Source organism: Malus sylvestris, chromosome 12 (genome assembly GCF_916048215.2).
Source record: "Malus sylvestris chromosome 12, drMalSylv7.2, whole genome shotgun sequence".
Taxonomy (NCBI): Eukaryota; Viridiplantae; Streptophyta; class Magnoliopsida; order Rosales; family Rosaceae; genus Malus; species Malus sylvestris.
In genome coordinates this window covers 26,420,944-26,446,655 of record NC_062271.1, presented here as the reverse complement: position 1 = coordinate 26,446,655, position 25,712 = coordinate 26,420,944, and the positions used below count along the sequence as shown (strand labels likewise).

General features: G+C 40.0%; 4 protein-coding genes across 11 annotated transcripts; 2 read left to right on the top strand and 2 right to left on the bottom strand.

Moving 5' to 3' along the window:
• The first annotated feature begins 446 nt into the window (after positions 1-446).
• On the top strand, positions 447-4,100 carry LOC126593895 (flocculation protein FLO11-like). Its single transcript, XM_050260056.1, has 5 exons — positions 447-1,016; positions 1,345-1,450; positions 2,226-2,346; positions 2,488-3,420; positions 3,529-4,100. The coding sequence occupies exons 1-5, from the start codon at positions 836-838 to the stop codon at positions 3,937-3,939; spliced, it is 1,752 nt and encodes a 583-aa protein (XP_050116013.1). The 5' UTR covers positions 447-835; the 3' UTR covers positions 3,940-4,100.
• Positions 4,101-6,143: 2,043 nt separating this feature from the next.
• LOC126592890 (probable inactive receptor kinase At5g58300) lies at positions 6,144-10,200 on the top strand. Of its 2 annotated transcripts, none has more exons than XM_050258686.1 (3): positions 6,144-6,494; positions 7,750-9,076; positions 9,243-10,200. In XM_050258686.1, the coding sequence occupies exons 2-3, from the start codon at positions 7,822-7,824 to the stop codon at positions 9,896-9,898; spliced, it is 1,911 nt and encodes a 636-aa protein (XP_050114643.1). In that variant the 5' UTR covers positions 6,144-6,494; positions 7,750-7,821; the 3' UTR covers positions 9,899-10,200. The 2 variants fall into 2 exon arrangements, with proteins under 2 accessions (XP_050114643.1, XP_050114644.1); XM_050258687.1 differs by lacking the exon at positions 6,144-6,494 and adding an exon at positions 7,499-7,652.
• A 4,162-nt stretch (positions 10,201-14,362) lies between these two features.
• On the bottom strand, positions 14,363-19,481 carry LOC126592893 (uncharacterized). 3 transcript variants are annotated; one of them, XM_050258694.1, is made up of 12 exons: positions 17,631-19,155; positions 17,428-17,535; positions 17,157-17,246; positions 16,905-16,952; positions 16,756-16,794; positions 16,435-16,633; positions 16,192-16,268; positions 16,002-16,115; positions 15,822-15,914; positions 15,669-15,713; positions 15,518-15,556; positions 14,363-15,399 (listed from the first exon to the last, which is right to left on the bottom strand). In XM_050258694.1, exons 1-12 carry the CDS (start codon positions 17,778-17,780, stop codon positions 15,232-15,234), a joined length of 1,170 nt encoding a protein of 389 aa, XP_050114651.1. In that variant the 5' UTR covers positions 17,781-19,155; the 3' UTR covers positions 14,363-15,231. The 3 variants fall into 3 exon arrangements, with proteins under 3 accessions (XP_050114651.1, XP_050114652.1, XP_050114653.1); XM_050258695.1 differs by lacking the exon at positions 15,518-15,556; XM_050258696.1 differs by lacking the exons at positions 17,157-17,246; positions 17,428-17,535; positions 17,631-19,155 and adding an exon at positions 19,198-19,481.
• A 1,420-nt stretch (positions 19,482-20,901) lies between these two features.
• Positions 20,902-24,692, bottom strand: LOC126592891 (uncharacterized). Of its 5 annotated transcripts, none has more exons than XM_050258688.1 (12): positions 24,162-24,690; positions 23,943-23,984; positions 23,785-23,856; positions 23,609-23,671; positions 23,435-23,497; positions 23,214-23,276; positions 22,974-23,036; positions 22,801-22,863; positions 22,491-22,550; positions 22,088-22,225; positions 21,711-21,806; positions 20,902-21,577 (listed from the first exon to the last, which is right to left on the bottom strand). In XM_050258688.1, the coding sequence occupies exons 1-12, from the start codon at positions 24,411-24,413 to the stop codon at positions 21,128-21,130; spliced, it is 1,425 nt and encodes a 474-aa protein (XP_050114645.1). In that variant the 5' UTR covers positions 24,414-24,690; the 3' UTR covers positions 20,902-21,127. The 5 variants fall into 5 exon arrangements, with proteins under 5 accessions (XP_050114645.1, XP_050114646.1, XP_050114647.1 ...); XM_050258689.1 differs by having other exon boundaries at positions 21,711-21,803; XM_050258690.1 differs by having other exon boundaries at positions 23,785-23,847; positions 24,162-24,687.
• Between the last annotated feature and the right edge of the window lie 1,020 nt (positions 24,693-25,712).

Here is a 25,712-nt window from a genome sequence, read left to right as displayed (position 1 = left end):
CAGAATTATGTCAAAATGAATTATGTTGGCAGGACCATTGCTACAATTGGGGGTTCCTCAACTCATCAAAATGTATAGCTATGATCTTTTTTGTCAATTTCGTCTGAATTTTGTTAAAATGAGTTATGTTAGAATGACTATTGCTACTATTGTGTTAAAGTTGATGAACCATTTCTTTGGTTGGATTAAAGTTGAGGGACCAATGATAATGAATTTTTAGTTGAGAGATCATAGCTGCACGTTTTGATGAGTTGAGAGACTAACGATAATGAATTTTTAGTTGAAGAATTATTACTTCAATTGAATTAAAGTTAACCGAACATTGCTACAATTTACTTTACAACTAAATGTTAAGTAAAAACCAAGTGTTGCTTGATCAACTCATCATGTGTAAGCTATACTCTTGAGTTAAAAGAAAATCAAAACCCAAAAAACAAGACACAAAAAAAAAAACAAAAAAAACAAAAAAACAAAAAAAAAAAAGCAGAAGAAGGAGGAGCTTCCCAATACAATGTTCCAATGACCCCCAAAATAAAATATTCAGGGAAAAGCTCGGATCTTTAACTGAAGTATTGCAATTCCAGTTGCAATTCGACAGATCTGAAAAAGCTCCAGCTTCCTCTCTCTCTCTCTCTCTCTCTATCTAACTTTCTCTCACATACGACGTAAAGGTGAAAAAAATAACAGCAGCTCGATGACTCGTTGTCTCTCTTTGCATCTAACACACTCTCTCTCCGCACCATTAGATCTCACACTCTCTCTCCCTTCCACTGCATACAATTTGCTGAAGAATACGAGAGATATGGTGTGAGAGGCATATAGGAATTGGGGAGCGATGATGAACAGGAATGTGAGGGAATCTCTGGCCGGAGGGAGGAATTTTCCAATGGGGTCGCAGCACCGGCGCGGTCAGAGCTTAAACTTGGCGGCCAAGGACTCCGACGACGGCGGCTTGGATCTCTTCTCGAAGAACCGCCACACTCTCTCCGTAACTTCCTCCGACGAGTCTTCCGACGGTACATTTCTCATGCTAGTTAACCGTTTTCCTCCTGGACAGAAATGTCCGTTTCGCTAAGTAGGCCGTATAATCGGTTACGATGCGGAGGGCAGTTCGGTCATTTTAGTGAATCATACGTGCCTGAACCGACAACGAGCCTATAGGATTTGTCGGGATCTTGTCCCTGAGGATGCAGATTCTCGATTTTCTTAACCGCCCAACGGCGCCGTTGCCGTTGGTAGTTAACCGATCAAACGGCACCGTTTTGAGTGGAAGATTTATTTTTGACAATTGAGTTGAATTTTGGATTAATTTGTTTTAATTGATTTGATTTTTTGCAAAAACAGTTTCGGTGAAATTGGGGAGGCTGTCAGTTGGATCGGCCAAGGTGGGAAGAACTGGCATTGATGATCTGTTGTCATCTACAGATGGCGGAAAGCACGATTACGACTGGTAAGTCTAAAATCGTTTAGATTAGATTAGTTTAGAATATCGCTCGAATAAAAGAAGATATCTTTATTCGTGTTCTCGTTGAACCAAACTTTTTCTTGCATCCATTATTATTTCTTTCTGTTTTCTGATTTATTTGTCTGTGTACATCTTTTCCACTGCATCATGACCCAAATAATATGTTGTTAGATTTAATTTTAGCTCACATTCTATTATTTTTTCGCGGTGGAGATGTCGGATTCAGAATAATTCCTTGCTTGATTAGTTGGTCACGACAATGTGCCCATCCCCTTGCACCCATGTTCGAATCCCCTCGGGTAAATTAGGATAGTTTAGGATATTATCTTGTCAGAAAAGGGACATAGTTTACATAAGGAAGATGATACCAAATCTTGTGAATTCTCAGTGCATCTTGTAATGTCAGCATTTCAAAGTTTACCTGAAACCGTCCACATTATAATCCGGTCTGGTTTTTTGCGGCATATACTTCGAGCCAGAACTCCAAACATTTACCATTCTTTTGTTTTGAGTCTTGGCAAATGGATTGAATGAAATGTCTGTCTGTTTAATTCGACTATATCAGTCAGTTGCCGATTTTAACCAATGGGTTTGGATTAGCCCAATTTTTCGGTGAAGTATGCTTTCTAGGCTCTAATCAACAAGCTTTTGGATAAATAGATGCGAAATAGTTCGATTGAAAGTTTTGTATGATGTCAAATATTGTTGGTTTAAATTGTTATACTCGTATCTGATTTTCATTACATTTTTGTGTTATCAGGCTTCTCACTCCTCCTGAAACTCCGCTTTTTCCTTCATCAGATGGAAGTGAATCTCAACAGACCTTAGCTCCTCCAAGAAAAAGTTTAAGTAGACCCAGTTCTGCAGCTAGGCCTTCAAGGGTATGTCTTTGCCAGCTGACTTCATCCGCGTAAATCGTGAATTTCTGTTAAGAGATTAGATAGCTTCGTCCAGATGAGCAAGAAAACTTTATGCTTAGGAAGTTTACTTCATTGTTTTCTTAATTTGTATTTCTGTTGCAGCTTTCAGTTTCGCAATCCGACAGTAACCATTCGTCCAGACCTGCTAGAAGCAGTTCGGTGACTCGCTCTTCGACCTCTGCCTCAGTATACAACAACTATTCCTCCAACAGATCCTCGAATATCCTTAACACGAGCTCAGCTTCAGTCTCGTCTTACACTAGACCCTCCTCCCCCATTACCCGCTCTCCGTCTACAGCAAGACCTTCCACTCCAACCTCTCGCCCATCGCTGTCACGAACCACAACTCCTTCCAGAACCCGTACAGTTTCGACCACTTCTTCCGTTGAGAAAACTCGACCAGTGCAAAGCTCATCAAGGCCCTCAACTCCGAGTAGTTCCAGGCCACAAATTCCTGCAAACTTGATTTCACATGGTTCACGACCAAACTCTCGTCCATCTACTCCCACTCGCCGGAGTTCGTTGCCTTCCTTGTCTCCAGCATCAAGTCCTTCACCTTCAGCTGGTCGCGGTGTTCTGTCAAATGGGCGCAGTTCAGCACCCTCATCCCGACCAAGCTCCCCTAGTCCACGGGTCCGTCCCCCACCACAGCCAATCGTTCCTCCTGATTTTCCTCTTGACACACCACCAAACCTTAGAACAACATTACCAGACAGGCCAATATCTGCTGGTAGGTCCCGTCCAGGCGCTGCTTCCACAATGAAGGGGAAACCAGAACCCCCAGCTGCCACGATTGTGCCAAGAAGACAGCCATCACCCATTGTCTCAAGGGGAAGACTCACAGAGTCCCCTTCCAGGGGACGTGTACATCCTAATGGACGCCTTCCTGATGTTCATGAGCCTCCTCGAAAGTCTACACATATCCCTGATCTGGGTATGCGGAAGCCTGTGAAGACTTCAACACCACCTGCAGACAGCACTGGATTTGGGAGGTCTATCTCAAAGAAATCCCTCGACATGGCAATCCGACATATGGTATAAATCGCTTTCCTTGGCATCATATGATAACTTGTTCAAATTTATTAGAGAATTTTGGAACAAGTTAACAATAAATTCTAATGCTTGATCTACTATCTGATGTAGGATATAAGAAATGGATCAGCAAATGCTCGTCAGCTTTCTGGCAGCACCCTCTTTCCTCAGAGCATTCGATCATCCACTTCCACTCCCAATGCCCAGTCTGTACGCCCATTGAGCACTCCAGTATCTGCCCACATTAATGGAAGCCACCAAACCAACGGTAACGGATTCACCTCAGAGAATGGACACATAATTAATAGGCATGTAGAAAACGGGAGTGAAGTAGACAGCGGACGGTACTCTGCAAAACTGAGTGAAGTGGACATCTACGAGAGCTCGCGTTACGATGCCATATTGCTGAAAGAAGACTTGAAGAACACGAACTGGCTGCACAGTGTGGATGATAAACTCGATCAAGGACTGATATTTGATAGTGGATTCGAGCATCTGCCTGAACCTTTCGGGCTCTTATAACAACATGTCTTGAGTGAGTGATGTTAATGTATTTTTCTTCTTGTTTTTAAGTTATATGGTTTCTTAATATGGGATGAATCCGCTTTAAAACAGAAGAATGAAGAGCCATTTACTTGCTTTTTGCAGTGAAATCAATGCATTTTATTATTGTTGGTCTTAAATGTATTTGCAGTTAGCTTCCTAAATTGAAAGCCTTTATGGCACCATAGTTAACCGTTCATGCCGTTACTGGTGCAAAGAGACGGACATACTGTATAATACGGCCCAACTAGGAACTTAAGTGGGCCAAAAAGTGAAGACTCAAATTATGGGTTGACTTAAAAGCCCAAAACTGAAAGCTTTTTAGAACTGTGGGTTGGTCTACAGGCTCATCTGGGCCAAAACATGTTTTTGGTTTTTGTGATTTGGGCCAGTAATATGGGCTAGTAGGGGTGTATGATTGAAATTGAGCAGTTCGAATTTCTTGGTTCGCATGCTCCGGACACATAAATATAGAGTGAATCTTGATCCAAGGGAGAGGGAGAGTGTATGATGCATCTAACCAGGGTACTGATCAGGAGCATTCAACAGTCCACAGTAGCAAAGAAAGGAGTGGACCTCTTTTCTTTTTCCAGAATTTTATAAATAAATATGAAAGCAACTATTTGTTTTGCAATTTTCCAAAATATGGAATGCATCACAGATCAGGAAATTAAGAGCACAGCAAATAACTTTTCTTTATCTTATTTATTTCTTGAAAGAAAATTCAAGATTCAAAAAATGCATCATGCATGCTGTTAGAATTAATTTTCTTGATAATGCGATACTTTAAAATTATTCTAATTTATAAGGAAAAAAATTCAAACTTGAATACAAGAAGACGTTACAATTTATTAGTGAGCCGCCTATGTGCGAGTGGGTGAGTCTCAACCGTTTATGCAACGTATTTGGAATTGGAACCGCTCACTCATGCGTGAACAGATGTCCAAAACACACCACTTATGACAAGAAACAAGAACAATAACTACCAATTTATCAGCTAAAAAATTTTCAAAAAGTCGAAAATTAAGCTCGGAGGGTTTTGTGAAAAATTTTGTGGGATTTTTAGTGTCATAATTCATAAACAAACGTAATGAACACACATGGCCTTTGGCAAAAGCCGCTGACCAAATTTCATTGCTTTTAATCAAGATTTTAGTGTGTAATTCACTCTTCTCTCCTTTTAAATCTCACTGCTTAATTAATTTCAAGTCCTTTGCTTTTTCATGACAAATGACAGATATAACTTGGGGCATGTGGAAGTATATTTCAAAAGGGAAGTTAATAAACGCACTCTTTGTAACTTCTTACACACTCATGTTAAATCTTGTCCCTTGTTTCCGTATGATTTATTTAGTTTGACAGCCATAAATTAAAAGGGGTATGTGAGAAACTAAAAGGGTATGTGAATCAATTAGGTTATTGATGTCCGGTTTTCACTACGTAGCAAATGTTTATACGCATAAACGATTTTGTTAAAAGTACTTTTAGAAATTAGAAACACGATGTAATGTTTATTAAAAATTCAAAATTATTTATGAAAGATCACTTAGAAGTCCTTGCTTCTTATAAAAAAAACTTCTACAGTTCATAATCAACTTTTTAATTTCTTCTGTCAAACGTAACAAAAAACACGAACGCTTTCAGTTATCAGTAAAACGCTTTAAATCCATTGCCAAGAAGAATTCTTAAACACATCTCTAAACCAACAAATAGAGGGTAAAACAGAACTAATACCAAAAAAAAAAAAAATGTACATTTTTTTGGTGACTCGAGATCTGCATGCCAAAAAACCAATTAATCATTTCCCTTCACCAACAATTAGGAGTGTTCATAGTTGTAAAAACACTTGGAAGTGTTAGAGATCTTCCATGAAACACTTGGAATTTATTGATGCGCGGCTTGTACTACGTAGCAAATGTTTTTACGCATAAACGATTTTGTTATAGGTATTTTTATTGGAAAGTAGAAACACATTGATATGTTTATTAAAAGTTCAAAGTTATTTATGAAATATCACTTGAAAGTCATTGCGTCATAATGAAAAACCCTTCTACAATTCATAATCAACTTTTACATTTTTTTTGTCAAACGTAATAAATTTAAATCCCTTGCCAAGAAGAATTCTTAAACGCACCTCTAAACCAACGAATAGAGGGTAAAACGGAACTATTTCAAAAAAATAAGAAATGTACGTTTTTTTTGGTGACTCGAGATCTGCGTGCCAAAGAACCAATTAAACCTTTCCCTTCATGAACAAGCATCATCAACCTGCACCTCTCTCTGTCTCTCTCTCTCTCTAATGAACGTTAGTCTCTGCGTTGGTGGCGAATCTGGGAACCCATCTTCTTACTTTTCACTCCTTTAATCTTTTAATCCTTTTTTTTGCTGCGTGTTCTTGAAGAAATGCCGTTAAAGCACACCCACCAAAATTACTAAACACACTCACTCAGTCACTCTCTCACTTCTCCAAGCCTCCACATTTCCAGCTGGGTTCGAGCTCCGGCTTCGGATCGACTCGTTTTTCTGCTCCAATGGTCAGTCTTCTCTCCTCGTACTTAAAATTTTTCTGGGGTTTTTCTTTTAACATGTTTAGCTCTTTCTCTTGGGATTGTTGATTACTATGATGCATTTATGTTTTTTGAATTTTTGGAGAATTTAGTGGTAAAATTTGGTATTTTTCTTGCCAAGCTGGGGTTTTGGAATCGAGGGGTTCGTCTAGAATCAAATGTTGGGTTCTGGGAAGTTAGTGTTGTGGAAAATTTAGGACATTTGAGCTCCATTGACGACGAAAGTTAGGCGTTAAATTCATGTATTTTACTCTGTTTCTCTGCTAATCTATGGCTAAGTAGTGACTTTGATGCGTTTATGTTGAACTTCACCGTGAAATTAAGCACTGGCTTCCGGGGGAAATAAATCCGATGTGCATTGTTAATCTGAATAGCCAAGCTTAACTACTATACCTTTATTTTTCTTGAGAAATAAACCAACTTCGTAAATGTTTTGTGGAATTTGTACCAGGCTGAAAAAACCAAGGATTAAAAAGCCGATTTGTCATTAGTCGAAAAAATCTGTGTTATTGTCCATTGCCATGTGGAGTATGACTGGCATTTCAATTTCTAAGTTCGTTCTAGCAGTGTTGTGTGTGTCTTTCAGTTTCGGCACGGTATCTTTTTGTACGTGTTTCTCACCGAGAACTAGTGGATGAACTTGAACTCCTACATTCAAACAACAACAAAGCCTTTTCCCGCTAAGTGGGGTTGGCTATATGAATCCTAGAACGCTATTGTTCTCGGTTCTGTGTTATGTCTTCTGTTAGATCCAAGTAATCTAAGTCTTTTCTTAGAGTCTCTTCCAAAGTCTTCCTAGGTCTTCCTCTACCCTTTCGGCCCTGAACTTCCAAACTCCTACATTCCATGAAGCAAAAAATATAAAAGGTGTTCTTTCAGCATTTTGTGTGGTGTACTTTAAGCCTTTCTCTTTCTTTTTAGCGAATAAAGATTTATGCTTTCACCTTTTGTTTTCTATTCTTTTGTTAAATGTCTTAGCGGTAAGTGTGTCTTTTAGATGATGTTGTGGTGAATGCTTTCTTGATGATGCTCTGCCAGTCTTGAACTTAACACATTTTGCACAAATATTCGATGGCATGGTAGGCCAAAAACGTGGCCCTCCCGATGTCAACGTTGTATAAACTAGTTATGTCTATGCTTGCGCTGATCGAAAGATGTGGAAGTTGATTTCTTTGGGAAATCTTTAAGAGCACTGTTCTGAAACCTTTGTTATTTTTTTCAGGAGAAGCAGAAAGATTGCTGAGATTACTCTCATAGTCTGACTTGCTAACAGATTTCTCAACGAGCAATACTGATGAAGCCACATCTATTTTATGGCACGGTAATTCTCTTCCTTTTCCTTTGCCGAACGATAGCTGACATCGATTCAGACAAGAAAGCCCTTCTCGATTTTATTTCTGCTGTTCCTCATGGCCGAAGAGTTAACTGGGATCCTGCTAATCCAGTCTGCAAGTCTTGGGTTGGCATCACTTGTACCTTGGATGGCACCCGTGTGGTTTCTGTCCGACTTCCAGGTGCTGGACTGTTTGGTCCTATACCAGCAAACACTCTTGGCAAGCTAGATGCCCTCATGATCCTTAGCCTTAGGTCTAACGGCCTCGGTGGGAATCTTCCATCTGATATTTTCTCACTTCCTTCCTTACGCTACATATTCCTTCAAAACAATAATCTTACGGGTAATATTCCCTCTTCTCTGAGTCCCAATCTTATCTTTCTTGATTTGTCGTCCAACTCCATCACCGGTAACATTCCAGCCACAATCCAAAACTTTACGCGTCTCATGGGGCTGAACCTCCAGAACAATTCCCTCACTGGATCTATTCCTGATATCAAAACTCCAAAGCTTATGCGTTTGAATTTGAGCTACAACCAACTTAATGGTTCGATTCCTCCTACCCTCCAAAAATTCCCCACTTCCTCCTTTGAAGGAAACTTGAAGTTATGTGGCTCACCACTAAACCATTGTTCTTCGATCACTCCCTCGCCTTCTCCATCCCCCAATCTTCCACCAACAGCCCCCTTGAAATCAAAAAATGGATCAAAGAGGAAGCTTAGTATAAAGGCTATCATCGCCATTGCAAGTGGTGGTTTTGCAGTGTTGTTTCTCTCAGTTCTGGTGATAGTGCTATGCTGTTTGAAGAAAAAAGACAGCGAAGGCAGTGCTGTAGGGAAAACAAAAGGCGAACAGCCAAAAGAGGACTTTGGAAGTGGGGTGCAAGAGGCAGAGAAGAACAAGCTGGTTTTCTTCGAAGGCTCTTCTTATAACTTTGATCTGGAGGATTTGCTAAAAGCTTCGGCTGAAGTCCTAGGAAAGGGGAGTTATGGGACTACTTATAAGGCCATCTTGGAGGAGGGAACGACAGTGGTGGTGAAAAGGATGAAAGAAGTGGTGGTCGGGAAAAGAGAGTTCGAACAGCAAATGGAGAATGCCGGGAGAATTAGTCAGCACTCAAACGTTGTTCCTCTTCGAGCTTTTTACTACTCCAAAGATGAGAAACTCCTGGTTTATGACTACATTCCAGCTGGTAGCTTCTCAGCATTATTGCACGGTATGCCCCTTTTTCATCGTGCTTTTTGATGGTAGATTACAAAGTTTCGTTCACGGGCAAAGTATTGCTCTAATTGTGCTCAAAGCTGTAACAACAATATGCTTCGCAAGGTCAACGTATGAATTTTCCCTCAGAAATGAACCCCTTCGCTTCTCGTGTTTTACAGGAAACAGGGAAAGCGGACAGCATCCACCAGACTGGGAAACCAGATTAAGGATCTCTCTTGGATGTGCCAAGGGCCTTGCCCACATCCATTCTGCCAGTGAAGGGAAATTCATCCATGGCAACGTCAAATCCTCCAATGTCCTCCTCATGCAGGACCTCACTGGCAGCATCTCAGATTTCGGCCTAGCTCCTCTCATGAACTTTGCAGCTATCCCTTCCAGAAGCGTGGGCTACCGAGCTCCCGAGGTTATTGAGACCAAGAAGTCGTTTCAAAAATCCGATGTTTATAGTTTTGGTGTTATGCTCCTTGAGATGCTGACTGGCAAAGCACCAGTACAATCACCTGGACGCGACGACATTGTTGATCTTCCAAGATGGGTCCAGTCTGTTGTTCGAGAGGAATGGACAGCCGAGGTGTTTGACGTGGAGCTAATGAGGTATGAAAACATCGAAGAGGAGTTGGTACAAATGCTTCAAATAGCAATGACTTGCGTGGCAACGGTGCCAGACATGAGACCTACCATGGAGGAAGTTGTTAGGATGATCGAGGAAATCCGGCCACCGGATTCTGAGAACCGACCATCGTCAGAAGACAAGTCCAAGGACTCGAGTGTCCAGACCCCACAAGGGCCAGCCTCGCCGTACCTGCCGGAATGAGCAAAGCTATACATGAATCCTTCTCCAACCGTTGTATATCAGCATTTGTATGTTTGTTTGCGGTGTTCCATTGTAAAAGCTTAGCCTTTTTTTAACCAAGTTTTTCCAAACAAATGTGGCTCCGACCGATTAAGTGGTTATTTATCAATTGTAAACGTGATTTATTTGTACTGAAAAATTGTTCCGTCAGGAAGATGAGTCGTATAAACTGTTGGCGTGAGTCGACCATTTAGTTTAGAAATGTAATCCTATAATTTATTTTCCTTGTATAATTGAGATTCTTATTTATTTTCCTTGTATAATTGAGATTCTTATTTCTGTTATGTAGGATATTGTACAACTATATATTTACCTCAGAGAAGAATAAACATACAATTCAAACCCTAAACACTTTTATCTTGGCATCAGAGCGGGTTTCGGCCTGTCTCTTCCTCTATACCCTAAGTTCACCCATTGCCGACTTGAGATTTAATCGTTGGCTGCCTAGCAGCCATCTGCACCCAGCAACCATATTCAAGCCCAAAGGTTTCGAAGCAAGAAACCTTTTCGTCTTAATCCAGAAACCAACCACTAAATTCCTAGGTTTCGAAGCAAGAAACCTTCACGTGTAATCTCAATTCAGGAAAAAAAAATTTAAACATAGCCGCTTCCATGGCTGCGCAACAAGTTTCTTTTCCCATGGGGGGATTACCTATCCCCATCAAGCCTTGCAAATCTTCATGCCAGCGGGATGGGCTGGTTGGGCTTAAAGCCCAAGGTGAAATAGGCCGACAAACAAACAGCGCATGCACATGCGATGGGCCATGCGCTGATGTAAGCAGCTACAACATTCATGTGGGCTTGCCGAGCCCAGCAGCAGACAACTTGAAAACAGTTTGGACCCAGACAGTATGGGCCAGCAACTTTCATTATTGAATTTGATTTCGTCCCAAGAACAATCCGATGATCCAAATAAAATTGGCACTACATTCACAGCATCCGCTGAACGAGATTCTGGCTGGATAATTGACTCTGGGGCTACAAACCATATGACATATGATGAATCCTTGTTTCACTACTTAACCGTGCCACCCAAGGAGAATGTTATCACAGCAAACGATGAAATTGCTCCAGTTACAGGAGGGGGTTCCATCGCACCTACTCCCTCTCTATCTCTGCATAACACTTTTCTTGTTCCTTCATTGTCGAATCATTTACTTTCTGTTGGTCAAGTTACGGAACAATTAGATTGTGTTGTATTCATGTTTCCCACTTTTTGCCTACTACAGGATATCCAGACATGGGCGATCATTGGACGTGGTACTAAGAAGAAAGGGTTATATTATGTGGATGATGTGGTACCGGGCCGAGTCAACCAAGTGCGCGGTGGTCACAACAACAAGGTTAAGAGAATCTGGTTATGGCATCGTCGACTAGGACATGCATCTTTTGGTTATTTAAGAAAATTACTTCCGTCTTTATTTAATGGCGTTTCAGACTCTGATTTTTAGTGTCAGGATTGCATTCTTGCAAAAGTCATCACACTTCTTACCACTTGAGTCTCAATAAAAAATCAGTGCCCTTTGAGTTAATTCACTCCGATGTATGGGGTCCCTCACCAATAACGACGCGCCATGATATTCGGTGGTTTGTTACCTTTGTAGATGATTGCACCAGAATGACTTGGCTTTATACCATGAAATAAAAGAGTGACGTTGGGCAAATTTTCCCACAGTTTTATCAGATGATTGGAAATCAATTTTCTCTTCCTATCAAAGTCATGCGATCCGATAATTGTGGAGAATATCTTAATTATAAACAATCACAATTTTTCGTAGAGCATGGCATACTTCACGAGACTATTTGTCCTCAAACTCCTCAACAAAATGGTGTGGCAGAACATACGAACAGACATATCTTGGAAACTACACGGGCTCTTCTAATTGGGGCTCATGCTCCTCATGCCTATTGGGCGGATGCAGTTACGTATTCCGTTTATCTTCTTTATCGAATGCCCTCTCGAGTTCACAACTTCCGAACTCCCATGGAAGTCTTGACGAATTATGTCACTCTACCATCTTCTCTTCAATTTATCACCTCGCATATTTGGATGTGTGGCTTATGTGCATCTTCACAAGAATCAAAAAAGTAAACTGGATATGTGTGATGTTCGTTGTGTATTTATGGGATTTAATAGCCAACAAAAAGGATATCGATGTTATCATCCACCTACTAAGCATTTCTATGTCACCATGGATGTCACGTTTTTCGAAACCGAGATGTTTTTCATCTCTGATCAAACTTATGGTACTCTTCAGGGGAAGTTGAATAGTAAAAACGAAGACTACAATTAGTTTGATGTTCCACATGAAGACTATAGTTGGCATGGTCCCAGTAGTACAGGCGAGACCGAGACTGAAGACTCAGGTGTTATGCGCAACCCCCCTGATCGTGCTTCACTAGAGGGTCACGACATAGCAATTTAGAGCCCGGTAGTGGCCAACGACACAACAAGCCAAAGCCCAGTGGATCTTGACCGTGAAACCCCTAACCGAGAAATAGCTCATGTAGCGTCAAATAATAGGCTTACACCATTTATGGATTCAGTAGAAGGTAATGGGTCCACGAATGATACTGAAACTATGCAAACAAAAAGCAACCCTCATTTTCCTCCACTAGTACACGCTCATGTCCCTATGGATATCCACGAGGTACGTTCTCATACTCCAGATATTATTAATTCATATATTTTACCTCCTAGGCAAAATCGTGGGAAACCACCTCACAGGTTTTCTCCGGAAGGAAAAGTGAGATATGCAATTGCACAGTATGTGTCCACTCATTGATTTTCACCCAAGTACCAAGCCATGGTGAATCAAATGGCTGGGATTAAAATTCCAACAAAAGTGGAAGAAGCTTTCCGAGATCCCCATTGGGTAGAAGCCATGGGAGTAGAAATGGAAGCCTTACAAAGAAACAGAACGTGGAATGTAGTGTCACTACCACAAGGGAAGAGACCAGTGGGATGTAAATGGGTGTTCACCATAAAGCACAAGACGGATGGATCCATTGACGGATACAAGGCAAGATTGGTAGCTAAATGGTACACACAGATATTTGGAGTTGACTACCAAGAAACGTTTGCTCCGGTTGCAAAAATGAATATTATTCGTGTCCTTTTATCTTTAGCAGCTAACCTGGACTGGCCTTTGAAACAGTTCGATGTGAAAAATACTTTCTTACATGGAGATCTGGAAGAAGATGTATACATGGATCTTCCACCAGGATATGAAACACCGAATGAAGCAAGAAAAATATGTAAACTCCGAAAGGCTCTCTATAGACTCAAACAATTACCTAGAGCATGGTTTGGAAGGTTCACTGAAGCAATGAAAAAGTACGGCTATAGACAGGGAAATGCAGACCACACCCTGTTCATCAAACGCATGGAAGGTAAAGTTACTTTGTTGATTATCTATGTGGATGATATGGTAGTTACTGGTGATGACACAAAAGAGATAAAAAGGTTGCAGGGGTATCTTTCATCAGAATTTGAGATGAAGGATCTAGGAGGCTTGAAATACTTCTTGGGCATTGAAGTTGCTCGTTCTCGTGATGGTATTTACTTGTCTCAGCAAAAGTATGTTCTTGATCTTCTCTCTGAAACTAGAATGTTGGCTTGTAAACCAGTTGAAACTCCCATTGTGCAGAATCATCACCTGGCGATATACTAGGATCAAGTTCCTACCAACAAAGAAAGATATCAAAGATTGGTATGACGGTTGATTTACCTATCACTTATACGTCCGGATATTGCGTATGCAGTTAGTGTTGTAAGTCAGTTCATGCATGCTTCTAATGAGGATCACATGGCAGCAGTGATGCGTATATTGAGTTATCTGAAAGGTGCACCAGGTAGAGGACTGATCTTCAGGAAGCATAGACATATGGAGGTAAATGGGTATACTGATGTTGATTAGGTGGGAAACGTTACTAATCGTCGCTCCACATCAAGCTACTTCACATTCGTAGCAGGAAATCTGGTAACTTGGAGAAGTAAGAAGCAAAATGTAGTGGCTAGATCCACGATCGAGGCAGAGTATAGAGGCATGACACTTGAAATTTGTGAATTGTTATGGCTCAGGATTCTTCTCATTGAGATTGGGTTCAAGCCTCAGGGAGCTATGTTATTATATTGTGACAATCAAGCTGCTAGAGAAATAGCCAATAATCCCGTTCAGCATGATCGTACAAAGCATGTGGAGGTAGATAGACACTTCATCAAAGAGAAGTTAGATGTCAAATTGATTGATATTCCATATGTGAGGTCGGAAGAACAATTAGCAAATGTGTTAACCCATGCGGTTTCAGCAAGGGTGTTTCAAGACTCACTTGACAAGTTGGGCTTAGGAGATATCTATGCACCAACTTGAAGGAGAGTGTTGGCGTGAGTCAACCATTTATTTTAGGAATGTAATCCTATAATTTATTTTACTTGTATAATTGAGATTCTTATTTCCTGTTATGTGGGATATTGTACAACTATATATTTACCTTCCATAGAGAAGAATAAACATATAATTCAAACCCTAAACACTTTTATCTTAAACCTGCTGCGAAAAACAGGGTAAACATTCATAAAAATGAGTGGGGGCATCTGCCCCCCCTAGGCCTACACTAGCTCCGTCCTTGCTGGCGACTCGAGAGAGACCTCTAGTTTCCTCTAGATTCCCGACTTCATTCTCATCAACCGGAATTTGCACAATTTCACTAATTTCACCGGATTCTGGAAGCAAAGCATGTTCAGAATCCAAGTTACCATTACTATGCATTTCCTGTTTGACGGGAACAAGCTCTGGCGAATCAAGTTGAAGCGCGTTCAACTGTTGGGGCTCCGTCGGTCAAGTTCACCATACAACTCAATCACCTAGGGTATATCAAATTCTTAATAGTAATAACACGACGGTACATGCTACTCCTATTGAAACTACGGGAGGGAAGCAGCCATTCACCTTCCTCCCAACAAGCTCTCTGCATTTCCACAGACTAATTCTCAACCAATGAACTTGCTTGCTTCAATGGAGCTAGGATCGTTGATTGAGTCTTGCGCAGAGGATGCTTCAAGCTGCAACGACTTGGTTGGAACAATTTTTGAACAGGGTTTTGGCGGGTTTCGATTATCACATACTTGTGCTCTTGGTTTCTTTAAGGATTGCAGCAAAATTAAGAAAGAGATGGTGTTCATGAATTTACTTGAGTGGCCTAATATTTGAAAGGAGAGACTGCTTCGCTTCGGTGCATCACACTCAAATGTAGTTACCTCTTTTTTCCCTCAGCCAATACATCACTTCTCTTTACTTTTTTTTTCTTGACTTCTTATTTTCCCTGTGTTCCGTCACACGTGCATGCTCCCTGCCATGAACAATGTAGCCTTTAACCACAGTCCTCACCATCTCCAACCCATCATCTCGCCCCAATATACCAACAACATCAGCTCGCCCCAACAGAAGAACAGTGTGACCCTATTATTCATATACAAAAATAATGAAATGATCAGCAATTCACAATTCTCAGTTCGCTGTTGGGAAAAAGAGTAAACCCAACCCCCTAACAACCCAAATCACAGCTGACAACACTAACAACATGACGAACAGTCGTGTCTGTCAAGTCAGAAACATCCTACATCAAAATTATATTGTCAAAGATTAGAGTAACAGCAAGCTGAAAGAGTGTATGTATGTACAAACTTATACATATTTTGCATTAGCATTTATTCTTCTGTTTTATTCACCTTATAAGCGGCCATAAATTTCACCAACCGTTGTGTGTACTCGTCCTGCAAACAGTAGACAAAAGCTCAGCATATTAACCACCAGACACTAATCAACTCTAAACCTTATTTCCAAAATCAAACCAAACTAAGGAGAGTTTATAATATACCAACCTCCTTGATCCCAAACCTTGAGCTCAGACCACCTTCTTGATGCCCAATCCTCGTGAAGATATGTTGCCTGCGACCGTTCATAATTTCTATAGCCTGAAACCAAAATGTTGTGAGCCCAGCAGGAAGTAGCTCACATTAACAGTCAGCTCAGTTCCCACAAAGAAATGACAAGTAGTATACAAGCGAAGCTGGAATACTAGCGCTTCCTAGCAGTTCAAGAAGAATCCTGGCCCTGAGAAAAAGCACTGGGTCCTTAGTCTTCACGGTTTTGGAGATTGTCATGGAACGATCAGCCTGAGGGAAACATATGTGATGCATCAAACGATGCCCAGCAGTCGGGCCTTGAAATCAAACGATGCATCAAACATACCATTTTCAGATCGCTTAAGATGCTGTGCTCATCTAAAGAAGACTTGACCATAGGCCAAGCATCTTGCACAAACCAGGCTGCACAAAATAAATGCAAAAGCTCGTGAGAAAGCATCAGTTCAAGCCTGCATCCAGTACGATTTTAAAATCTCAACTTAAAAAAATTAAATTACAGGTCCATTTTACCAAAGATTGAGAACCATTTAGGAAAAGCAAATGAATAATAAGGAAGAGATGACGCTACCGTTACATTCAGGAAAGTGCTCAGTGAAAGAAAAACTGATACAACTTTTGCAGCGACTCTTAGCATTCTCATTTGATAGTTTGTGTTCAATTGTCACCATAAAGTTTGCAGGATCAACATTGTAAACAAGGAAGCCTTCCACTACCAGCCTCACCATCTCCAAACCATCATATGTACCAACAGCAGTAAGGCCGTGCTCCTAATCATTCATTTCCAAAAATTTAAATCGTAAATTCTCACGTCAACTGAAGGTGATTAGACCCAAAAAAAAAAAAAAAAAACAACATAAACCATAAAAAATAAAAGGTAGCAACAACTTACGTGTAGAAAAAATTTACACTGCATCTTCTCAGCTATTTCCTGAATCCAAATTATATTGCAAAATATTAGAGAAAAAGCTAGCAGAAAGAATTAATAGAACGGTAGCATAATTTAAAGCCATATAGAATTTGCGAGTGGGAAGCATGCACCTTCATGCTGGGGCCCTTCAGCCATTCCTGCCATTTCAAACTTGCCTCCTGCACAAATTATGTTAGATTAAAACCCACTAAAAATTAATCTTATAATATCCAAATTAAGGCTCAAAGTCCTCATTGAAAAGCTTTAATTGCCAAATTACAATGCTAATATTGAAAGGCCTGCATCAAAGCTCTCAGTAGCTTAAAAAATTGATTACGGAAGTTTAATAAGATATTACATTGCCATAAATTATATCTACCCACCTCTTCACAACCAAATTTCATGCAAAGACCACCTTTATTCCAAAGCCTAAGGTTAACATGTTGCTGACTTCCATCAATTATCTGTAATATCTGAAATCAAAATGTCACACACTAAAAAAAATCAGAAAACAGATATAAAATGGTTAAAAACGAATTTTCAAAACTAAAATATCATCTTTTGTTTAAAATCAAAAAGATAAATTGAAATCAGGGTTTACATAAAGCTTGTAAACATGTTCGAATCATCTCAAGAATGAATACAAATTCCTACCACTTCCTGGTCCACAGTGCTCTTGGCCATGAGTTCAAGAATTTGAGAAGCCTTGTCAATAATACGTTGGTCCCCACTGATTACTGAAACCGTCGTGGATTTGTTGTCCTGGCGATAATATGACAGAAAAACCATTAATTGATCAAAAGTAGGTTCCAGAAAGATTAATGATTTGCACTCATATTTCATCATGACATATATACCACGTCTACTGTCCAGGTTATTCCTTGCTCTTCCAAAGACGATTCCAACTGCGGCCTGTACATATCTAGGCTATTTGCTGCCCAGAAAAAACAACAACAAAGGCTTATAACTGGGTAAGTATCTGTTGTTTCAAATAATTGGAGTTGCATAAAAAAAACTAACGCATGCAATAAGTCCTTGCGGAAAATTAAACAAAAGCAACACAAAGAATTGCAGAACGAGTATCTTACCGAGTCAAAAGAATCGTTACAGCTGCATTAAAGCACAAAAAAATTGTAATTTTTTTTTCTTACGTTGTAATCCCCAGTGAAACAGCAGGGCATGCCAAAAGTTATAATTCCAAGATGAGGCTTACGAGGAAATGGATTGCAACACAAACACTGATTCATAAAATAGAAACACTTGGCTCTAAGATAGTTTACTTGTAAAATTGGACAAGGCACTTGCAGTCAGTAACTAGAGGTATCTGACAAACCAATATGTAAAGAAGAAAGTTTTTATACGCAGAAAAATGGTTGTCCTCCTTGTTTTTCTTTTCTTCTCCTTATCGCCCTCCATATACAAATCGGAAGTTCAGAGTCTCTCCCGAATTCCAGAGTCTCCGGACCATGACCTGGTAGCACCAGAACATTTCCTTCGTAAAATGACGCAACTCTGCGGGATCACACAATCCGTTTCCACGTGAGATGATCTCAGGCGTTCATATTTGATCAACAGCGTTAAAAAGTAGGGCATTTCACTCTCTTACTCATATAGTCATATAGATGAACAGCACTGCCACATAAGTGTAGCCATGTCAGCAGAATCTGTTAGGGTTGTTAAATGTTGAGAGTTAGTTAGCATTGTAGCCGACTAACTTGAGATATAAAAAGGACAAATTGTAATTCATTTGTGTGTGAAATACAAGATCAGATTCTCTCTCTCTAAGTTTTCATCTCTCTCCTCTCTTACATTTCTGTAGTCTTAGCTTTTCATTTCGATTCTCTGGTTTTGTTAGGGAAAAAGAGAAGAAAAGAAACAGAAAAGAAAAAGGAAAATCCCTAGTCGCCGCCTCCCAAGTGGATCCCGAAGATTGTCCTTTTTATATCTCAAGTTAGTCGGCGACAGTGCTAACTAACTCTCAACAGATATAAAAAAGGCAATTCACCATGGAACCCCTTTCTCTCTCGATCCATTCCCAAATGGATCCCCGAGATTTGATGTAACAACTCCATGAGGCTTTTCATGGCTCCCGACTCCAGAAGGCACATGAGATGTCGGTCTCTGCACGAAGGTCAAAAGATGCTCTACGATATATTCTCGATCCTGTGCTCCCTTCCCAAACATATCCCCAAGAAGTGATACAAGCTGCCCAAGAAGCTGTTAGGGAGGCCAGCAGATCTCGATCCCTGGCGGAGCAGGTGGAGGCCGCTGCACAAAGTTCAGAGAATGCGATCCAACGCATTCTCAATCCTCATCAGCCTCATCCGAGTTCCATTCCGCCTCTTTTAACCAGTCCCACTTCGCCACCGTCTGGTAGCTCTCCGACTTTGGGCCAGTCTTCGGAGAGTGAATTGCGTTTGCAACTACAGATTTTGGAAATACAGGAAGTTTCGGGCATGCAGCCTTCAGGCCAGCCTCCTTCTGGCCGGCCGCCTTGGGGCTAGCCATCTTCCGGCCAGCTGTTCTATACTGCTGGCCCCAAAGCTGCTGGCCAGAAGATGGTTGGCCCCAAGGCGGCGGACCATAAGGAGGCTGGCCCGATGGCTATAGGCCCGGAAACTTCCTGCATTTCCAAAATCTGTAGTTGCAAACGCAATTCACTCTCCGAAGACTGGCCCAAAGTCGGAGAGCTACCAAACGGTGGCGAGGTGGGACTGGTTAAAAGAGGCGGAGAGGTGGGACTGGTTAAAAGAGGCGGAATGGAACTCAGAGGAGGCTGATGAGGATTGAGAATGCGTTGGATCGCATTCTCTGAACTTTGTGCAGCGGCCTCCACCTGCTCTGCCGGATCGAGATCTGCTGGCCTCCCTAACAGCTTCTTAGGCAGCTTGTGCCAGCCGCCTTCCGGCCGGCCGCCTTGGGGCCAGCCATCTTACGGCCAGCAGTCTTAGGGCCAGCAGCAGGTTTTAAATTCCCACCTGTTTGATTCTCGACCTTTGGGTCAGATGACACTGCCCTTTGGTCCATCTACTCTCAGCAGTGCTTGTTGCTTCACTAATTTGTTGACACCTGTCCCTCCATTGTTTTGGCCTTCTTCTGGTTTTCCGTCCCATCCATCAACCTCATAATTGTAAATCCAGAAAACAAAAAACTCAGTTTCATTTCTAATCACTATAAAATACAAATTTCGAAAATCACAATCTCAGAAAGAAAAAAAAACCAACCAACCAACCACAATAATATGAAGAACAACGAGATTGAATCTGGTTTCCGAGTGCTTGATATGAGGTCCAGATCCGGATGCATCAGGGACTGAGAGATTGAATCTGGAGGTCGTTGGCTGCTGATTTTTGCCCACATCTAGATCTGGATGCATCAGGGACTGAGAGAAAAAGAATAGAGACTGCCTGTGAAGGTGCGAGAGAGCGCCGGTGCAATTTTGTCAATTTGCCGTGGCAAAATTCCACCGGAGAGAGCGCCGGATGCATCTAGATCCAGATTTGTATGCGGAGAGAGAGAAGCTAGCCGATAGGGTTGGAGTAAATGGAGATACATGTTTAGTCTATTATATATTTATGGGTAAACTGTCGTTTACCCCATCAACTAGATTTGCCCCTTATTTGCCAATTTACTCTCTAAATGTTAATAGCATTTGCCAATTTGCACTTACTGTTAGTTTTGAAACGTCCATCCGATTTTCCGTTAAATATGCATGTGCCAAGTACATGTTCTGATGTTCACCTATTACTGATTTTATTTTTTATATTTTTATTTCTAAACAAACGATATTATTTACAATAAGGGAGTGGAAGAGTATGATAAGCCTCATAATAAGTTAGCGATAATGTAATTCAAATTCGCCATTAGCAAAAATTAAACCTAAGACCTCTCACTTAAGTACAAAAGAATACCACTAGACCATAGTACTAAGTGGCAAAAAAAATTGATTTGATTAAGATAAAAGTTTTGGTGAGGAATTCGGCTAATTATAAAAATTAAGGAAACAATCGGCTAAAATGAAAGTGTAGGAGAGAAAAAAGGAAATTGACAAATGTTTATTTATTTATTATTTTTTTTTTTTTTTGGTAATCACGAGTGCTACCCTTCCTAAAAGTAGAATTCAGTATATAAAAGAAGGTGCGGTTGATGAACTAAGTGTTGTGTTGCTGCGAAAAACACACAGCTTACAAGTATTTCTTCAACACAAGTTACAGATTCTGATACTTTAACAATGTAAATGGCCAAAGTAAAGGCCTGTCTTTAATCTCTAAACGAATAGTATTTCTTACTTCGACAAAAATCTCAGGAAATTATGCCCCTGCTCATGGCGAGGTAGAAAGCTAAATAACTAGAGTTAAGCAGATCCCTTGTTAACCAAGTCAGCACCGCTAACATATCTAGCAACATATGACATTAACCGGAAAGGAGCACCAATCAGGGGAGCTACTACGAGTGGCACACCGGCATTTTTGTCATTCTCGAGAGACACCTCTAGATTTCTGACTTCATTCTCATCCAACGGAATTTGAACAATTTCACTAACTTCATCGGATACTGGCAGTTCTGGAACTAAAGCATCATGTTCAGAATCCATGTTACCATTACTATGCATCTCCTGTTTGATTGGAACAACTTTGGGGGAATCAAGCTTCTCATCTGACGTCGACATATCCTCAGTGGATAGGGACACGGGATCAATGACACTGGCAGTTTCAGGAGGTACAACTGGTGTATTAGATTCTGTTGTTGAAGCAAGTTCAACTGTGAGGCTCCGTCGGTCAAGTTCACCATACAACTCATTCACCTAGGATACAGTAAAAGATATATCAGACAATTAGTCAGCCCATCAAAATCTGATAGTAATAGCTAAAACCTAATCGCAGGTGTCTCAATGTCACACATAGTATAGAAACTACAGGAGGGAAGCAGCCTTTCACCTTCTCAACAAGCTCTGCATTCTCTGCAACTAATTTCTCAACTAGTGAACATGCTGCTTCAACCTGAGAGTTCAATTCCTCATGTTCCGAAGCCTGCTACATTAACACAAAGTCAGATATATGTTTCGTCCTCTGACAAGTAATATGTCAAGAAAGCAATAATAGAAAGAAAAAAAGACCTTTGTCAGATATTTTATTTTTCAAAAATTTCCAGCAAAACTGATAAATTTATTGCTCATGGTAGTTAATAAAATTTTCCAAACACCATTGTAAGAATTCGTTCTCTGAGAAACATAACTCCCGCAAACTTAGTATCCCTTATTATGAATAAGGCTACTGATAAAATTTGGTAATCAGGTAAGCAAATAGGAGCAAACCTTTGCAAGTTTGTCTGATGCTGGAGTAGAGTAGACACTCTCAAGATTCTTAATTTGCAACTGCAAACTAGAAATGTTTTCCATCAGCTGTTGATTTTCTTGTACAAGATTATTCCTGGATTGTTCCAATTCCGACACCTGCCCAACTTTGGTTTTAATTTCCATATCAGAAGAAAATACAAAGATTTTATGTGAAATACTTGTGAACAGAAATTAGAATGAGCATGCAACAAGGAATATGGTCTGCCTCGAATCAAACCTATCCTACAGGATCTAAGAAAGCACAGCAATAGTCAAACTCCTCTGTACTCAAACAAGTAGGTATGCATGTGGACAACCGAGATAAAAAGCAATTTAATTTGAATCCATCAAGTTGATTGGTTGGGTCAATACAGCTACATACCTGTGCTCGTAATCTAGCAATATCGTCATTCAGAGTTGCTAACGTTCCTTTAAACGAATCCTATAAGAGCCAAATGTTAAGTGAAACTAAGTCTCTAATATAAAATGATAAGAGATAGATTAAGTAACAAAAGAGTTTCAGAAGATGAAACCATGCTGGTCTGTATTTCAATTATTTCTTTACTATTGCAGACATGAAAATTATATTCTGACAAATTTTCAGGTGCAAATAGCAATAAACTTGTTGGCCAAATATTCCCCATCTACAATTTACAGTTAAGAGTTATTTGAGTATTTGAGACTTTGAGTACCTCCTTTAGAGTCCAGGTCTCTCTATCTCCCTCAAGATGTTTAAACTTTTCCTGTAAGCTTGTCTGTCGAACCATGTAAATTAAGTTTTAAAGTTGCAAAACAGGAGTGAAGTCAATCAAGGACCAAACTGATTATTAGTTACGGGGCTACAGCAAAGGAGGGCGGCTCTAACCTTTTCCAAATGCAAAGTGCCTTTTTCATCTACTAACCGACCAATTTTGTCCTCTAATCCAACCTGCAACAAACATTACCAACCAATTCCTCTAGTTTGCAATCTTGTTTATAAAATTGTTGTACCAAACACTAGAAAAAGCATAATTATGTGCATTCAGGCGAAGAAAAAACATAGAGGTGCACTTGCACTGAAAGATGAACATAATTCAAAAGATCCCTATGATGCAACTCAAATCACCTCTTTCTGAAGCCACAAAACTTTTTCGCTCTGTAAATGTTCATTTTCCATCTGTAGACCAGCCTGTAAATCATCCGGTTAGGCCCACAGTCTTCAAAATGCATGCAGAACAAGTGTTCGATTGCAATATAAGATGTGATAGAGCACAATCATAAACACAGATATGGACTAACTCTTCGTCAGCTAATCTAATTGTCTCGAGTAAGTTTAGATTACGTTACCTCTTTCTGTGTATGTGAATCCGTTTCATCCCGCATTTGCTTAATTGTATCATGTAATGTTGCCTGAGTAAATCATACACAGGCAAAAGGAGTGGTCATAAAGAACCATACCAGATAAGGCTTTAACCGCTCTCTCTCAGTCCAACATCTTAAATCAAAAGTAAAATGCAGTACCTCTTTCTGTATACGCGAAGCATTCTCATTCCGTAATTGTTTAACAGTATCCTTTAATGTAGCCTGAAAATATGAAATAACATCAAAAAGTTTAGACTTTAAACCCAATGAATGACGATAAATGACCCTAATCTTCGGTCCATAGTTCATAAAGTTCAAATTTTCATTATGTTTACCTCCTTCTGTATATATACGTCCTTTTCGATTTGTAATTGTTTGATTGTTTCTTCTAATGTAGCCTGTAAAAACTGGTTATTTTCTGCTCAAGACGAAAACTTTCGTAACAACATTGAAATATAAACTCTGTTGTAAGGTAATCCATCTTCACACTAACCTCTCTTTGGAGCCATTTTTTCTCAGATTCAGCTAATAATCTCTGCAAAAGTAAAAATTAATTCAAAAAACAAAATTCAAATCCTTTAAAATCACAACATAAAATTCACAAAACGCAATGCACAATCAGCTGGTGATTGATCCAATTCAAATTCGAAAGGTTTAGTGATACACATCAATCACTACTACTAATCAGTAGATTAATGAAAAAGAAGCTTACAGATTCCGTGCCATTGCTCTCATGCTTCTTCCCATTCACATATCCGTCTCCGTCTCGCACAGCATCGGAACGAGCACCCGCACCGGCCTCTGAAACCTGGCCATTGCCGACGGACAAGGCATCGTCGGAATGAACATCTCCGGCTGCCTGAGAAACTTGTCCGTTGCCGGAAACAGAAACATCGTCGGTGGCCTCGCCCTGCTTGTTCTTCTTCTTCTTGTTCCTCTTCTTCTTCTTCTTATCGTCCTCCATTGTTAGGCTCACAAAATGCTCCGCCTCTTTCTCTGCCGCCACCGGAGAATGAAATCGAATCGTACGGACAGAATCCGGATCCGACTTGTTGCTGTTGTATTTTTCCTTCGCTGAGATTTTTTGCCGATTGGATGTTGTTTTTGTCTTTAAGAAAGGACGCCGGGAAGGGCCTTCTTTGCGTTCTTTTCTAATTTCTTGTACGTTCTTCGCGTTTTCTTATTATTTTGGAAAGTTCTTCCATGATAGCATAAAGGTACCTTGTTTGCTAGGTGGGATGAGTCGGAACGCATCCACATTTGGTGCGTCAAAGTCAGTGGGGACGTGCTGTTTCAGGAAATGAATTTTGGTTAAATTTCCGTTCCACCTCCTCACTAAAACGACTCTTTACACTCTCGTGGAATACAAAATTATAAAATTTTAAGACAAAAATGCAAAACCTCTGTTTCATTCCATTCCATCATGCGCATACCAAACATAACACGGAATCTCCGTTCCGTTTCATTTCATTCCGTCCTGACTCGTTTCGTTCCATCCCGTTTGCATACCAAACGGTATCTAAATGCATGCTATCGAGGTTGGATAATTTGGATTGGCTTGGATTGGATTTATTGTTTTTACTTTGGTCTGGGTTATCGAATGTTCATAGTATTGAATGTTACGTAGCACTGTAGTAAAACTCATTATTCTAATGAAATTGCATCAATGGTCCGTTTCGTTTATTGAGAACTTCAATTTGGTGCCTGTTATTGTATTTGTTACATTTTCCTTGTTTATGTTAGAATCGTTAGTCCAATCAATGAATCAAATGGGGTAAAATTAATTAAATTTTGAAATGAACAATTTAATCATTTGAGATTTATTTCTTTTATATATGGTTTAATATGTTAGTAGATAAAGTATAAAGCTTTTGCTCATACAAGTTCAAAACTCTCATCTTCTATAAATTAACTTAGTAGTTTCGAATTTTTCCATCTACTTAATAATACAAAATCAAACTCATCATCTTTAAAGCTCAAACTTGAAATTTCTCACTTTTAATACAACTAAATAATAATGTAATAACAACTCAGTTGACGGATTAAATCAAAATAAAAGCAAAATGCAATTACAAGGAAACAAAATATAACAAAAAATTATACATATCAAAGTGAAAATCAAGTAAACTAGAAGTAGCCTCAAATAAAAAAGTCCATGCTTATTCTTTTCGGCTTCATTCAATCAATTCGACCAACCCAAATTTAATCCAAATAATTATTGGGTCGCCCAGAAATTTCCTAATTGGATAAGTCGATCCAGGTT